Genomic DNA, 13,589 nt, shown 5'->3' with positions numbered 1-13,589 from the left:
CAGGTTTGGACAAATAAAGGCAGGTTTTAATTAACGGCCTAGTCCGGTTTTTATGAAAGTTTTTTGGTTTTATAAAACCTCTTAAAGACCACCAGATCACCCACATGAGCTAGCTATATGCTGCTTAGATCGCACACACAAAGGTTAGAAAATATGGCATTGCTTCAAATACACATTTTTCATTGATGAAAGAAGGACAGAGTTGCTTAATACTTAAACTTCTGTCAACATGGACACACTGTACATTGTTAAATCAGTTAGATTCTCAATTGTTCATTTTACAGAAACCATGAGCACGAAAGTAGAAGAGAGAAGAGAGGCGAAAGAAAGATGTGACTCTCTACCTTTTGTGGCCATAAAGACCTAATGTGTGTCCATTCCTCCATTATTTATACCATAATCAATTCCACAGTATTTCCCATCTTGCTGAACAAAAGTTTTGTGTGAAAGGAAGCCTGGCCCAAATATAAGCAAGTTGAGTTGACATTGACGATTGAAACACATAAAAGCCAAAGGATATTACCGTAATTTAGTTTTTACGGTGTATATCAATTGACATTGAATGTTGTGCAGCTTTGATTTGCTCAGTGACGGGTACATTTTTTACTTACATGAAGCTACAATTTCATTCTTATGTTGTATCTGTGAACAACTAGGCATAACTATTGAGACATTCAATACACAATTTTTAACAGTGCAGATAATTCAGTTTATTAATTTTACAACTTAAATTTTACAATCTTTATATATGTTTTTCAGAAAAAAAGGGCTAGCTCTGAATCATAGGAAGAATAAATGTATCTCTCTCTTTCATATAACACCTTTTTTTGTTGTTTTTTTGTCATTGTCAGTCATTGTACAGAGTAAACGCTCATAATATATTTTCAAAAAAAGAGCAATATGTTCCTTTTTTAAATGTCGCAGTGCAACTTACATCTGATACAGCAGAGCAGTGACCTGGAGGGCAAACGCCCAAAATAACACAGTGGGACCCGTTGGCCAGATTTCATACAGCCCACACACACACACACACACACACACACACACACACACACACACACACACACACACACACGCACACACATACACACACACACATGCATGTGAGTGAGTACACACACCTGCACACAGACACACATCTCAGACACATGGCTGGCTTCTACTATGTACTTCATCACTGTTAAGAGATGGGGGTGCTAGGATTTTTGCCATCTTTCCTCCAATTCCCGTCTTTCCTCCAATTCTCTCTCTCTCTATCTGTTTCCCCTACAGTATGGAGTGGCACCATCGCTCCACGCCTCACCTTCCCCTCTGTACTCTAAGGTGTCTATGTTCTGAAAAAGTACATGTTTAACCACATCAAAAAGGTTACATTCAGTCCAATTAAAGTACATTCCACAATGATTCTATTCACAGTCAAAACAAAGAAAATTACATCTTCATTATATACTGTACTGCATGTGTTTAAAAACGTGACCCGATTCAGACATTATGGACTTTTAGCTCGATGCCATACTAAGATGAGGACGATGCCATATATCAGATATATTTGACTTCAGGGGACCATGAATAAGTTCACAGGGAAACCAAGAGTATACATACATATAAGACAGAAATTCTTAGAGAAACTCAGGACCTGAATTCAACCCAAAGTTTAAGAGGTAACCCCAGCTATTGCCGGGAAGAAGCAGAAACAGTCATTTCAGAGACGCAAAGCATTTTTCTGTTTTACACTCTTTTTCTAAAAACCAAAATAGAGAAGTAAAAAGACTCTGCTGATACAGAATCTGAAGATTGCATTCACAAGAAGAGTTCACAGTTTTGAACAGAGGATGCAGCTATGCAAACAAGAGACTATTATCTTATATACATTTCTTAGCCAGAAGGGCAGAAATATCTTTAAAACCATGCAGATGTTTGACCAACAATATAAATATGCCAAAGGGAAAAACTTTATGGTATGGAAACACTGTAATGGCTGCAAAGAGATTAACCAATAATAACAATCATTACATTTGCATTCCTATGGTTACTCAGCAGCCAATGCAAACGTTGCATTTTAATACGATTGAACTTATAGAACAATACATACAAACACTGGATGTTCCAGTCCTTTAAATGATATACAGGGAAAATAACACTCCTGTCAGGAGTGTGACTCTCATCATATGTCTCATTCAAGACTCACACAAACACAGGCACACACACACACACACACACACACACACACATACATACATACATACACACCAGATGCCATCTTCTCCCCTACAACACACAGATATCTATGTATACTCACAAATGCTCAAACAGTCTTACACACACACACACACACACACACACACACACACACACACAGACACACACACACACACACACACACACACACACTCACACATTTTGAGAGCTGCATACAGTTACACAGTAGGGCGGTGTGTGTGTTGCTTGGTAACAGAAAGAAGCCCATTGCCCACAGCTACATCGATCGCTCTTCCTGCAGCATACGAGGGGAAGAAAGGAAATAAAATAAAAATAAATCCAAAGAGCTGATTAAAAAAAAGAGAGAGGATAATGATACAGCCCCTGAACAATTATCGCTGTGTTTTATTCAGTTCCTTGTAGTTGCTGTTCATATATTCTTCTTCAGCACTAAATATGAAAGAATGACTCTTTTTTTTCCCTCAGGCATGCAGTGGGGCACCTCAGTATCTCCGGTGAGTGAGTCTGTTATTAGTGGCTCACATGGGCTCGGGGGAGCACATTACATCCTTTACTCTTCACTGTCTGTGGTGTCTGTGAGCTTTTTGCAGTCGCTCACAGTACACATCCGTTACCACGGTTACAGTGTGTGTGTTGTTGGTTGGTTCCCATAGTTACAGTGAGTGTGTGTTGGTTACAGTGTGTCGGCTCCTCAGTCAGCTGTTCATCGGGGTTGAGGGGTAAAGGAGTGGTCTCTTGACTCCACAGTGCTTCTTCCAAGTTTTTCTTCATCAGTTTATGGGTGTGTTTACATTTCATGTTTACATACATGTCTGTTCTGTAGTAGGGCATAGGACTTTGTAAATAACAGTGAATGGACATGAGAGTCTGTAAAAGTTTATTGTTCTTGATGTACATGACGTGTGTATATAACGCTATTGGGTATTTTTTGGCGGCTTAAAGGAGTGTGTGTGTGTGTGTGTGTGTGTGTGTGTCTGTGTGTGTGTGTGTGTGGATGGATGGCCATCGTCACAGACTCAGGCGTGCATCTCATCGCCTCAGACGTGCGTCTCGATGAAGGAGTGTGTGTGCATCATCAGGGTGGGCGACAGAGGTGAAAGGTCGCCGGCCGTGGCGTCTGAGGCGAGCTCCAGGGGGCCCGCGCTGAACTCGCAGATGTCCACGAAGAGCTCGTGGTTGCGCTGCTTCCACTCCCGGAACTTCCGCGAAGTCAGGCAGGGGTCGTCCAGAATCAGACCGATGACGGCCAGATCGCCCTCTTTGGCCTGGATGGGGGAAGAGCAGGCAGTCTGTCTGTCATCCAAAACGTCACAGAGTCGTCTTTTCAAGAGACGAAGGTGGGGGGTGTTGGTAGTTGTGGGGGGGGATCAGTTTTCATCTTTTCTTCCATCCCTCCATTTCTCTTTCTGTCTTTTCTTTTCTTTTTTTCTCTTTTCTTTTTTTTTTCCTCTGCCCACCCCCACCCACCCTATTTTTTACCCCCTCTGTCCCTCTACCAGCCTAGATATAGCTCTCTCTGTCTCCCTCGCACCCACGCTCCCCCTCCCACTCCTCCTCTCTTACCTTCAGCGTGCTGCGCAGGGCCCGGATGCGGTGCAGCCGGTCGTTGGTGGCCGGGTCGTTGCAGCGCTTGACGAAGGAGCGGCGGAACTCCTGCTTGGTGGAGGGCCGCTGCTGGCCGAAGGCCGACAGGCTGGCCTGCTCCAGCGTGCGGTAGAGCTCCTGGAGGCCGTCCACCGGCACCTCTCCGCCCGTCGAGCCGCGCTCTCGCTCTCGCTCTCGCTCCCGATCTGCCGCCTCGGCCTCCCGCTCTGCTGCCTCGCACGCTGACCGCTCTCCTCCGCCGTTCCGCCGCCGGCTGTTGTGCCTGCGCCTCGAGCCCCCGCCGCCACTGCCGCCCTCGTCCAGCTCGTTGTCGTCGGCGTCGTCCTCTTCCTCGCGGTGCGTGTGGGCCCGGGGCCGGAGCGTGCCGTGGGTGTGGCGCGCCTGCAGGGCGGCCTGTTGCGCGTCGCGGTTGCGCGGCAAGCTGTGGCTGCGCTGCTGCCTGTGGCTGTTGTTGTGCGCTCGGCTGCCCCCGCCACCGCCGCCGCCACCGCTGCGTGAGCCCCGCTCCTCGCCGTCCGTCAGCGGGAAGGGTCCGTCTCGGTCCAGGGGCCCGCGGCGGCGCTGTGCAGGGAGCGTGGCCTGGTGGCGGTGGTGCTCGGGGGACAGGGACGGGAGAGGCCCGTGGGGTCCCGCCGGGCCGCCCCAGTCGCCCTCGCCCTCACCCGTCTGCAGGTAGTGCAGGCCGGCGCTGGTCAGCGGCGTCTCGATCAGGTCCTGCCAGGAGCGGCGCTCGCGGTGCGTGGAGCGGCAGCCGGAGGAGAGCGACTCCTCAGCCGAGGAGTGGGAGAAGGTGGAGCCGCTGGAGAAGTGGCGCTCAGGGAACGGGCTGGTGGGGTTCGCCTGACAAGCACAGACACAACACGTAAGGACAACACTGGACCAAAGACAAAGTGTCTCTACATGTAAAGTACACAGGACTTTGTAGTGTGTCTACAGGTGTAGAACTTTGTAGTGTCGCTACTTGTAAAATGTATAGGATTTCACAGACGCTGTTATCTATATGAGTTTCAACATTATATTGCCCAGGTGCACATCTGTATAGAGGTGTGTAGAGGTTAGAGGTAGGGACGGGAAAAGCGAGGCTTTGTGAAACACTGAAACATTTTGAAGCAGTTGTGCCGGAATTGCTTCGAGGCTTCGAAACAATTTCCGATACCCCAGAGCCTTAGATAGTAGATGTGATCCTAAACAAAGCTGTCAGATGCTTTGTAGCAGAGAAGAGTTGGCCAGCAGATGTTATCTAAAATGATACCTTTCAAATCAAACGGGAAGTGAACCACAGTTGAGATAATGTGCAAAACAGCTGCGCTAACCACTACACCTACATGACTATGACTGAGGCGCACTCTACACTGACAATTAAATGCACCGACTCATAACAGCTTGCTGTTGACCGGGGTGAAATGCACTCAAGATTCACTTAGCCATGGTCATATGACATGGGTATTTTAAACCATGCTTCGAAAGCTCGACTCTGATTCGAAACGTCAGTTTCAAACGTCACCCTCCCTCAGTCAGCAGAGTGCAGAAGTACTTGTAAACGCCTATGTTACATCCCGCATTGATTACTGCAATTCCATCTTCTCTGGCATTCCACAGAAATCACTCCACCACCTACAAATAATCCAGAACTCTGCAGCCAGGATAGTAACAGGCACAAAGTCCACAGGCCACATAACACCTGTACTGTTGCAGCTACACTGGTTACCAGTTACCCAGAGAGTCCATTTTAAGATCTTACTGTTGACATATAAGGCATATAATAACCGACCTCTTAGAGAGCTACACCCCTTCCCGCTCACTGCGATCCTCATTAGCTGGTCTGCTCAAGGTGCCCAAGATGAACCTCAGCACCATGGGAGAGAGAGCATTCTCCCACACAGCCCCAAAGCTATGGAACTCACTTCCAAACAACATCAGGCAGTGTGAATCCACTGCCCAGTTTAAAAAGGAACTGAAAACGTATCTCTTCAGACTAGCCTATGGACTGTGATATGGCTAAATGGACTATATATATTTTTCTCCTTTTTTGATATATATATATATATATTTTTTCCCTTCTATTTGTTTTATCTGTAAAGCGACCTTGGGTGTCCTGAAAGGCGTTCTTTAAATAAAATGTATTATTATTATTATTATTATTATTATCCCTAGTTAGAGGTGAGGTATATATCAATGGGATGGGGTATACTGTATATGTGTACGTGCGGTATGTGTGTGTGTGTGTATATGTGTCTGTGTGTGTGTGTGCCCGTGTACTGGTATAAGATACACCCACATGTATTCAGCACCAATCCAATAGAACTGTATCTGTGTCTGTCCACCTCTCTGTATGACTCTCTCAGACCCACATCTGCAGAGAATGACATGGTGTGACTTACACTGTGTCCTCTGTGGTAGCTCTCGTGTTTGAGCGTCATGGATCCCTCCATCTCTTCCTGGTCACTTTCACTCCAGTAGTCTGACAAAATTAAACACCATTAAATTAGAGTTACCTCGAGAAAAGGGTCAATTTATTGTGTACAGGACCATATAGACTGAACCACTTACCAAAAATCAATAGATCAATCAATCAATCTAACTACACTTGAAGTCAGTAGACTATAACTAGACTATAACTCCACAAAGAGCACTGTTGACACATCAAAAGTCAATTGACAACAGACTACATGTATATTTACGTGTAAGTATATAAGAACTCCAGCATATGTTATGAAAATATAGCCATCTAGCAGACTACAACTTTCATCTGAAGTTATACCACACATTTAAAGTGAAACACATCAAGAACCAATAGACTACAGATTAAACTACACATTGTAATTCAATAAACAGCAGGCATACATAGGTCCACAGGACATTAGACTTATTGGATGTATTAAGTGGGTAGACTAGACTACTATACAGTCTGTATGCAGTAGGTGATATCAGCGCTCTGGTAAGAGGCAGGATGTTCTGACCTTCATCTGGGCGGGGCACAGGATCATCTGGGGTGTATCCAATGGCAGCCAGTCCCAAACGATTCATCCATCTGCACAAGACATAACACAGAGACACTTGAGTTCCGTATCCAGATTAGGATGACAGGTATGAGGCAAACTGAGAGGAGATGAGTGGACAGGAGTGAAGAGAAGAAGAGAAGAGAGGAGAAAAGAGGAGAGGAGAAGTAAGGAGTGGAGAAGAGAGGAGAGGAGAGGAATGGAGAAGGGAGGAGTAGAGAGATTAGATGAGATGATAGGAATGGAAGAGGAGAAAGAAAAGAGAAAAAAATCCTTACCTATTCATTTCCTCTAAATGGTCCGTGGCAAAGAAGAAACTCTTGATTTTTGGATGGCAGGCCTTGAAAGCACTATGGTAGAGTGAGTGAGAGAGAGAGAGAGATATTTGGGGAGAGGTCTTTGGTCAAACTTCATCATGCAAACTTTCCACTGCATCACCCTCAGCTACAGCAGCACGAGACAGGCCACAGCTGCAGTGACCTAGTTTCCCTTTGGCCTGAAGGTCTGACACAAGCCCACTACTACAACGCTCTCTCCTCAGCAGCACACACAAGCCCATTACTACAACGCTCTCTCCTCAGCAGCACACACAAGCCCATTACTACAACGCTCTCTCCTCAGCAGCACACACAAGCCCACTACTACAACGCTCTCTCCTCAGCAGCACACACAAAGACACACAATCTGTACATCCACAGCAAGGAGCTGTTATCTCCTAGAGCCCCAAAACAACACTCAAATACAGATGCACATAAATCTAAAAGTGAAAAAAATTCCAAAAGAACAAAGGAAAACAAACTAAGTTTGCAGATCAGATAGGCTTTTTAATATTTGCTGTGGGTTCATATTTCACTGTAAGACGTGACATGGTTTGTTATTGTGAGGTAAGTCCAGGCACTTACTGTTTCCTCCTGCACTCGATTGCTCTGTCTATCCTGAACTCTGGCAAACTGATGAAACCTTCTGCCTTCTCATCCTATGAACACAAGTTTAACAAAACAAGACAGTGAGAGACGGAAAATAAGCCATCAGATCATATTTGTCAATGACTAATTACTCAATCTGTTGCACATTTTCAAGTTATTTCACCGTAATAATATTTGCATGTAAGAATTTTTAAATTATTATTATTAATGCATTTTAGCAGATGCTTAAATCCAAAGCCACTTACAGAGACCAATTAGAGGGAAAGTTACCCTAGAGTAACTCGGGGTCAAGTGCCTTACTCCAAGGCACAATGGTGGCAGTTGGGAATTGAAACCCTTGACTTTCTGGCTTTCGCCTGGAAGCCAAGTTTCTTAACACCTACACCACCGCCATATTTGAGTCAGTAGAGAAGACACCAGGATTCGGCACTTGCTTTGATCAAAGTTGTCAATTACGCTTTTAATATCGCATAAGGGTAGAGCATAGTGAAACATGGGTGGTCTTACATTTTGATTGGTGTACCAGTAGAGGTCGGAGTCCTTCAGGACAAACCAGTACTTCTTCCATTTTTGGGTGAAGTAGCCCGTGTCATCCTTCTTCTTCCACAGCCAGCCCTCACAGTCACCGTGGCCCAGGTCCTTACAAGCGATCCTCCTACGGCTCGCATTGCTCAGTGACCCTGATCACACCAAGGGGATTGACACTCTAATTTCACACAGAGTTATACATGCATTTCTTACACAGCACAAAGATATCCAAACAAATGAGGTGCTTTACAAACGAAAGGCCTTTTCAACACTTTAAAGCAACACAATGTATTTTTTTAATCTTAATATAAGGGCTTCAAACTCATTTTGATGGCACAACGACTTAAAACATGAAAACTGAGTCTCTGACATTGCCACTGCATGCCCAAAACGAAGTTGGATACATCCTTAGTGCTCAATGGCTACCCAGTATGTTGGGTACATCTTTAGAGCTAAATGGGTACCCAGTATGTTGGAAATGGACAAAAAGGGGAATTCCTACATTGTGCTACTTTAACCGTTGATGTATGAAACAGCACAGTGGGGCCATCTAGTCATTTTGATGCTTAATGGCCATGCACAAAACAAATCCATTCTTTTGATGAACAGTATACACTTACCTTTACTCTTCTTTTTGGTCTTGGTCCTTAAAGAAGCATAGTGCACTGACTGGAATTTAAAGAGAGAAAGAGTGGGTGGGGAAGAGATTGACATGAAGAGAGGTAAAGAGAACGAAAGAGATAGAGAGAGAGAGCAAGAAAGAGAGAAAGAGACAAACTGAAACTTGAACGTCTCTACTCTCTTTTGTGTTACATCAGCTTGTCTTTCTCAGTGAGAGTAGATAGCAGACGATGGGAGAACTACATCAAGCATAGAAACAGAAGTATATCTCATCACAGCAAGTCGATGCACATACCTTCCTCATTGATGTTCCTGCTTGTCTGTCAATAGCAGAACTTGCATACCTGTGAAATACAGGACAGTGTGTTGTGCGCTGGAAACAAACAATACAAATTGAAATGAAAAATGAAATTGACAGTAGTTACTCTCTTAGAAACGGTGTGCATTGTCTCTCTCTGTGTAAAACTGCCTGTCACTTTTAGCTTTCTTCATCTGTAACCTACATTTTGCCGGTTTCTGATGCTGTTATTCTGAGAAAGAAAATATAGCTTCTTGAAATGATTGCATTTTCACAGAATTAATAAAATACAAAGATCAATGACAACACAGGAAAGTACCAATAAAAAGGTCATGCTGCTACCCGGTATCACAGTAATCTCCAGAATAGGATGCATTTTAAAAACATATCTCCACATAAAGAAAAAACTTGGGAATTAGTCTTTCTCTTTCTCTCTGTAGTGTGTACAGCATGGTGCACCAGTTGAATTCGATGTACCAGTTGAAACAAGACACTGGATAAAATCAGTAAAATGGGTATCTATCGCAGATGTCTACTAACGATAACTCGTACTTCCCCTACAACACCTGTTAAATGGGACAGTCATAAAGGACCCCTGTAAAGGGAGCATGAAATCACTTTGTAAACCTTCCATGTCTATTTAATCTATTCCTTCATCACTACACTGACTCTGTTGATAAAGTTTCTACGCCCACAAGACATGCCATAAGTCTGCCAAACACTCAACAGATCAACTATGCTGACCTGCCTGTAACACCTCATAGCCACCTCAAGTGGTACAAACTAACCACCGAACCTACAGAGAGCCACAGTGGTCTTAAAGGGGTGTTGAGAGGGTGTGTGTGTGTGAGCAACCTACACGTTACTCATCTTGCACTGGATAATTTTCCTGAATCTCAATATTCTGATCACAAATGACTATTGTCGGCACCAGTCAGAGGCTACATTCATTATTTTGCTCTTGTATGATGTCATCACATCACCAAAAGTATTGGTTTTACCAAAAATATTTGGCAATATTTTGAAACTACAAAAATACACACATATAAAGTATTTTGATACAAAATACGAAGGCATTTTCTTCAACCCAATAAAATACAAATGACTAAATACTATTTTTTATTTGAATTATGTATTTTACATACATGTACCATGAATACTGCCCACTGATAACAGGACCGCCTCACATTTCTACTATCCGAAGAAATTAAATCGCGCTTCTCAATTTCTCTCCATCCCCTTCTCCTGCAACTCAGGTCTTACATGCTCTTCTCCTGCAACTCAGGTCTTACATGCTCTCCTCCTGCAACTCAGGTCTTACATGCTCTCCTCCTGCAACCCAGGTCTTACATGCTCTCCTCCTGGTTGATCAAGCATTGTTGAAACTCGAAGGTTTGCTTATGTATACATATAAATTTCACAAAATGTTCAAATTGTGTACAAAAATATACATGTACTGTATGTGTTCTAGAACGCTAGTGGTGGTCAAAACAAAGGTCAACTAAACAACTCTGACCTGAAAAGTGTACAAAAGGTACACACATCCAGGGCAAGTAGCCTCAGTTTAGGGTGCTGGACAAAAGCAAAAGTCACAGCAATAAACGTCTGCACACCAGACATAGCACCCAAGCAAATATTTAATGACATGATGTTTCAGGGCTAGCTCTTCCTCCACTTGACAGCTCTTACAAAGATAATTGTTAAGTAGCTAAATGTATACTATACAATTGCTATTGTACTAGATGAGAGTGTCCTGATTGGAATGCTCCCAGTGCATTGGAGCATATGATTGTTTTCACTAGTCCAGCACTAAGCAGTGGTCAAACACTGACCCTTTCCTATTTTTTCTCTGATATGTATCACTGTGAACTGAACCTTAGCAAAAACAGTGACAGAAACACCAACTGTGCATTAAACGTTTCTGAGTAAACTAGCTCAGACAAAAGACAATAAGATCCACTATGTCTATAAAGAAGATGCGTAAATCCATGCTTGAGATTTGGGGTAATTAAAATCCCTAATTTAAATATTGGGTGGTTGGGAACAGACACAACACAGCTTGCAAATGACAGGCTACTCCTTTTGTGCAGTTTGGTGCAATGTGAATACAAGTCAATAGAAACGTCCTTTTCTACTGATGCTCGTCCTTCCATACCCTGAAATCTATTGTCATTCTCACAGACAACTCATAATTCTTCACCATTTTGATCACATGCTTGATAATATGCTTCTATATTTAGCCTGTCTGGCATATAAATGAATGTAATGCCTTTGCATTTCTTTGTTTTCTTTTCTTTTCTCAGTATTTGGGTAGTAATTATATTGACCACTCTGTCTCTGTGTGCACAGGTATAACACAGGGAATCAGATGGGATGATGACAAGCTCATTCAGATAGTGACACATGAGAGAACTCAAAGGTTGTATCAGCGATTTCAGGCCCCAAAAAGGCCCAAACATAAATGATCACATTCCTCTAATCTTTCCTAACGATCCGCTATCTGCTTGCCCCATAAGGAGGCCATCAAAAGTAGGCAGCCTCTGTAGGCAGCCTAGGCTCCGAGATCTGTACACAAAAACAATTGCTACCAACAAGGGTTGGCAACCCCTCAAAGGCAAAATAAAGTGTTTCAACCAATAACCGATGAGATGCGCATTTAGGAGCGTTTTAATTGCACGGACATCAACAGAAGTGATGTATCCACGCTATCGCTGATACAACCTTTTAAGGGCTTAATAAGCACTACTCAGAACCAAGGAAATACTTCACACCTTTTTGAACCTCCATCATCCACCAGCCTATACACTGGCCACACAGACACACCCTAGCACAAACACGTGCACGAGGCATGCATTCTGTTGCCCTGGAGAACAACACAGACACAAAGGCTGAAGAAACATCACATCAAGAGACTGTGAGAGACAGGAAGCTTCACATGGCCCTTTGAGATACACAGGAAACCTGCAAGAAGCTCTCTGAACTCGGTCTCTTCTCGAGACACTCTTGAGCGTGTCCTCTTTGACCTTCTCCTGTGCTGTCAAATCACAATTGCCTGCAAGTCAACCATCCACTGGACTTGAAGACCTGCACTTCATTCAAACACCTTGACAGTGTCCTCTTAACCCACTTCATACACCCCCAACCCTCAACCACATCCCGCAACTGTGATCCTCCATTATCCACAGACACAGACACACACACACACACACACACACACACACACACACACACACACACACACACACACACACACACACACACACACACACACACACACACACACAGACACACACACACACACACACAGAGAACAGTGGGCATTATTAGCACATGAGCTGTACAGTAAGCTGTTCCTAACACCACCTACATATCGCTACACGTTTCACTCTGCCACTCAGAGTGTCACCTCACACACTCACACACTTATCTCATCAAACTGTGAGAAAAGGAAGCTCCATGACATGACAGCATACAGGATGTGTGTCTTACTGTCTACCGAGACCAAGAGTAGTGTTTCAGTATGTATACATTCAAAAGCGATGTGTGGTAAGAAGGGACCACATACCAAGCCAGACAGTAGCAAATGCTGTAATCTTATGTAGACATTGGGGAAGAGTATAGGTTATATGTAGGTACATACAGTAACTATTCTATACTGTACCAAGAAAGCAAAGTCAAATTGTTCTCTTGAATCACATATCACTGCTGTACTTTCATGTATTATAACGGAGAGAGACATTCAAAACTACCAGACCTTTTGATCTCAGTGGGTTTCAATGTTCAAACCTTCCTAACAATTATTTCCTGATGTCTTTTAAACTAAATGTGAATACTACTGAAAGCAGATTTGCATGACACATAGCACGACAGCATTTCTTTTGGTAGCACATTATATTACAGGCCCTTGTTACAGTGTATCTACACCATGAAGTACAGTGTAACAATCTGTGTAACAAAATGCAATTCCATATACATGTGGCAGCATACAGTGGAATATACAATGTACAATTTGTGTATTAAGTCCTGAAGTTCCTCACAGTCAGATTATCAGTAAGGAAATGACAAAATCAACATTTATGATTTTTTTGTCACAGCAAGAGTGGCACAGTGTCTAGCGGCTTTAGCCCTGTCCCATCTTCTCATCTACAAACCACCATCACCTGCCCTGCTTTAAACGTGCTCCCTGTGTGGAGGACCTCTGACTCCAACACTAAATACACCTGTGCGCACCTGTGTAGAAGCGACGTTTGGTCACTCACCTGTCCGTATCGGCGCGGAGTGTGTCGCCAGCACGCTGCAGAGGAGAGAATACAGAGAAGAGTTCACAAGAGAGCACACACATGCATGCACACACACACACACACACACAAACACAGGGGTTGGGTGGTTTCC

The 13,589-nt window shown here is 43.8% G+C and overlaps 1 protein-coding gene across 1 annotated transcript in view; it reads right to left on the bottom strand.

The window, feature by feature from the left end:
* Window positions 1–704: 704 nt before the first annotated feature.
* The window catches only part of LOC143111432 (connector enhancer of kinase suppressor of ras 2), a 33,937-nt gene continuing 21,052 nt past the window's right edge, over window positions 705–13,589 (bottom strand). Inside the window, exons 14-24 of the mRNA XM_076273670.1 lie at window positions 13,457–13,491; window positions 9,195–9,243; window positions 8,899–8,947; window positions 8,258–8,430; window positions 7,727–7,800; window positions 7,103–7,174; window positions 6,786–6,856; window positions 6,207–6,286; window positions 4,144–4,665; window positions 3,784–4,038; window positions 705–3,485 (exon numbers count right to left, since the gene is read on the bottom strand). Coding sequence (XP_076129785.1) covers window positions 3,258–3,485; window positions 3,784–4,038; window positions 4,144–4,665; window positions 6,207–6,286; window positions 6,786–6,856; window positions 7,103–7,174; window positions 7,727–7,800; window positions 8,258–8,430; window positions 8,899–8,947; window positions 9,195–9,243; window positions 13,457–13,491 — 1,608 coding nt within the window. The 3' untranslated portion in view covers window positions 705–3,257. The remainder of the gene's footprint in view (window positions 3,486–3,783; window positions 4,039–4,143; window positions 4,666–6,206; window positions 6,287–6,785; window positions 6,857–7,102; window positions 7,175–7,726; window positions 7,801–8,257; window positions 8,431–8,898; window positions 8,948–9,194; window positions 9,244–13,456; window positions 13,492–13,589) is intronic.

This window comes from Alosa pseudoharengus, unplaced genomic scaffold (genome assembly GCF_046254945.1).
Source record: "Alosa pseudoharengus isolate Yale_2024_CS ecotype anadromous, Long Island Sound unplaced genomic scaffold, YU_APseudo_1.1 YU_APseudo_1.1_scf_8, whole genome shotgun sequence".
Lineage (NCBI taxonomy): Eukaryota > Metazoa > Chordata > Actinopteri > Clupeiformes > Clupeidae > Alosa > Alosa pseudoharengus.
This window is presented reverse-complemented; position numbering and strand designations above follow the sequence as displayed.